The 3,041-nt window shown below is 39.7% G+C and overlaps 1 protein-coding gene across 1 annotated transcript; it reads left to right on the forward strand.

Moving 5' to 3' along the window:
* Positions 1–398: 398 nt before the first annotated feature.
* Positions 399–1,352, forward strand: LOC122700123 (putative olfactory receptor 52P1). Its single transcript, XM_043912811.1, has one exon. The coding sequence runs from the start codon at positions 399–401 to the stop codon at positions 1,350–1,352; it is 954 nt and encodes a 317-aa protein (XP_043768746.1).
* The last annotated feature ends 1,689 nt before the right edge of the window (positions 1,353–3,041 follow it).

Consider the following 3,041-nt stretch of genomic DNA (forward strand, 5'->3'; position numbering starts at 1 on the left):
TTCTTTTCTAAAACTGTTTATATAAGAATCCAGCACTGGCTTTGGCACAGTGATGAAGTTATTATGTTGCTAACTGATCCTTTAACAAGAAATACATGCTATAGGTAGAACTGGGGAAAAAAAAAACCCTGAAAACTCAGGAAAAAATATCTGAAATAAATAAATTCAATCTTTTCATTTGCAGGTGAAGATTCCAGGACTAAGTATGGGGACGTGGTTAACCTGATGATTGACAGAGGTTTAGAAGAAGAGTCAGCCCTTCAAGCAGGTCATTACACAGTGTGCCTGGATTCCACACATACAGGACTATGGAAAAAACAGTCTGTCATCCTACTTTCTGCACAGAGGGATTTGACCAGCTACTTTCTGTCTAAGCATGCAACCTAGTGACTTTTAACATGGCAGACAATACTACTCATCACTACATTTCATCTTTCTTCTTGGTTGGTATTCCTGGCTTGCAAGATTTTCACTGCTGGATCGGCATTCCTGTCTGCCTCCTGTTTTCCCTGACCATGCTGGGGAACAGCATAATCATCATTACCATCAAACTAGAGCCAAGCCTCCACCAGCCTATGTATTTCTTCCTTTGCATGCTGGCAGTGAATGATATGGCCCTTGCCTCTTCCACAGCCCCCAAGATGCTTGGCATCTTTTGGTTGGATGCACACTGGATTGACTTTGATATCTGCTTAGCACAAATGTATTTCATCCACACATTTTGCATAATTGAGTCAGCCCTCTTAGTTGCCATGGCCTTTGATCGCTATGTAGCTATTTGCATCCCACTACATTATACAACCCTCCTGACAACAACAATGGTCATTAAAATGGGTCTAGCTAGTGTGGTCCGAGCTATCTTCATGGTTTTGCCAGGTCCCTTTCTCATTAGAAGACTACCATATTATACCAAATATGTCATCAATCATGCCTATTGTGAGCACATGGCTGTGGTGAAATTGGCTAGTGCAAACACCCATGTTAATAGAGCATATGGAATCTCTGTGGCCCTTTCAGTGATGGTATTGGACCTCGGGCTCATAGCCACATCCTATCTCAAAATCCTTCAGGCAGTCTTCCGGCTCTCCTCTCAGCATGCCCGCTCAAAAGCACTGGGCACCTGTGCCGCCCATGTGTGCACCATCCTTGTCTCCTACACACCTGCCCTCTTTAGCTTTCTAACTCACTGCATTGGCAAGAAGGTGCCTCCAAGTGTCCATATCATTTTTGCAAGTTTGTACCTTCTGGTGCCCCCCACAGTCAATCCCTTGGTATATGGTATCAAGACAAAACAGATTCGTGACCGGGTGATTGGTCTCTTTTTCCTAAACAAAAAAATTTCTGAAAACTAAAACATGTAAATTCCAGCAAATTTGTAGAACATGATCCTCAAAGTCATGGCTACAGTGATGAATAACTCAGCCCTAGTCTCCAACTATTTTTTCTGGGGTTTTCTATGACTTACTTATGACAAACTGTGGAAAAATTCTTCAATAGATGGGAATACCAGAACACCCGACCTGCCTCCTGAGAAATGCATATTCAGGTCAAGAAGCAAGAGTTAGAACGGGACATGGAACAACAGACTGGTTCCAAATAGGGAAAGAAGTATGTCAAGGCTATATATTGTCACCCTGCTTATTTAACTTATATGCAGAGTACATCATGCAAAATGCCAGGTTGGATGAAGCACAGGCTAGAATCAAGATTGCTGGGAGAAATATTTATAATGTCAGATATGCAGATGACACCACCCTTATGGCAGAAAGCAAAGAAGAACTAAAGATCCTCTTGATGAAAGTGAAAGAGGAGAGTGAAAAAGTTGGCTTAAAACTCAACATGCAGAAAAATAAGATCATGGCATCTGGTCTCATCACTTGATTGCAAAGAGATGGGGAAACAGCGGAAACAGTGAGAGACTTTATTTGGGGGGCACTCCAAAATCACTGCAGATGGTGACTGCAGCCATGAAATTAAAAGATTCTTGCTCCTTGGAAGAAATGCTATGACCAACCTAGACAGCATATTAAAAAACAGAGACATACTTTGCCAACAAAGGTCTGTCTAGTCAAAACAAATGTCCGTCTAGTCAAAGTTTTTCCTGTAGTCATGTATGGATGTGAGAGTTGGACTATAAAGCAAGCTGAGCACCAAAGAATTGATGCTTTTCAACTGTGGTGTTGGAGAAGACTCTTGAGAGTCCCTTGGACTACAAGGAGATCCAACCCGTCCATCCTAAAGGAAATTGGTCCTGAATATTCATTGGAAGGACTGATGCTGTAGTTGAAACTCCAATACTTTGGCCACCTGATGTGAAGAACTGACTCATTGGAAAAGACCCTGATGCTGGGAAAGATTGAAGACAGGAGAAGAAGGACACAAGAGGATGAGATGGTTTGATGACATCACTGCCTCGATGAACATGAATTTGAGCAAGCTCCAGGAGTTGGTGATGGACAAGGAACCTGGTGTGCTGCAGCCTATGGAGTCACAAAGAATTGGACACAACTGAGTGACTGAACTGAACTGATGTCTTATAGCAGCAATATTTGGTGCTGTATATTTTACTTTTAAAAAATGATCTTTATAAACTTATGTTATAATAAAACCAAATCAGAATGGTATCAAAAAGTTCCACTTGGAAAATATTTAATATATTTCACCAAAGTTTTTTATTTTCTATATAGTTTAATATTCAGTTATTTCAATATTATTTTACATCATATCCCCAAATGTGATATAACTAAATAAATAGTATAAGAATATAAAAACACTCAGTTCATTTTCTCAGGTTGATTTCTGAATATATGTTTTATCAATTCACACTAACCACAGTTTTGTTTTTATTAATTAGTATGCCTTTAGGCAAACTTTAATTACCTTTTTTACCTAAAATGTATATATGAGCCAAAACTACAGTTGTCTGCCGTCTAGACTTCTGATAAGGAAGGTAATAGCTTTCTGTGTCACAATATAAGCTAGGATAACTATGGTGACTTATAGCAAAACCAAAATGATTTAATCGTAAGGAAGAGAAATTT

Source organism: Cervus elaphus, chromosome 1, assembly GCF_910594005.1.
Source record: "Cervus elaphus chromosome 1, mCerEla1.1, whole genome shotgun sequence".
Lineage (NCBI taxonomy): Eukaryota > Metazoa > Chordata > Mammalia > Artiodactyla > Cervidae > Cervus > Cervus elaphus.

Excerpts from the sequence above, each read along its gene's own strand:
- LOC122700123 (XM_043912811.1), top strand. The coding sequence starts at position 399 with ATGGCAGACAATACTACTCATCACTACATTTCATCTTTCTTCTTGGTT.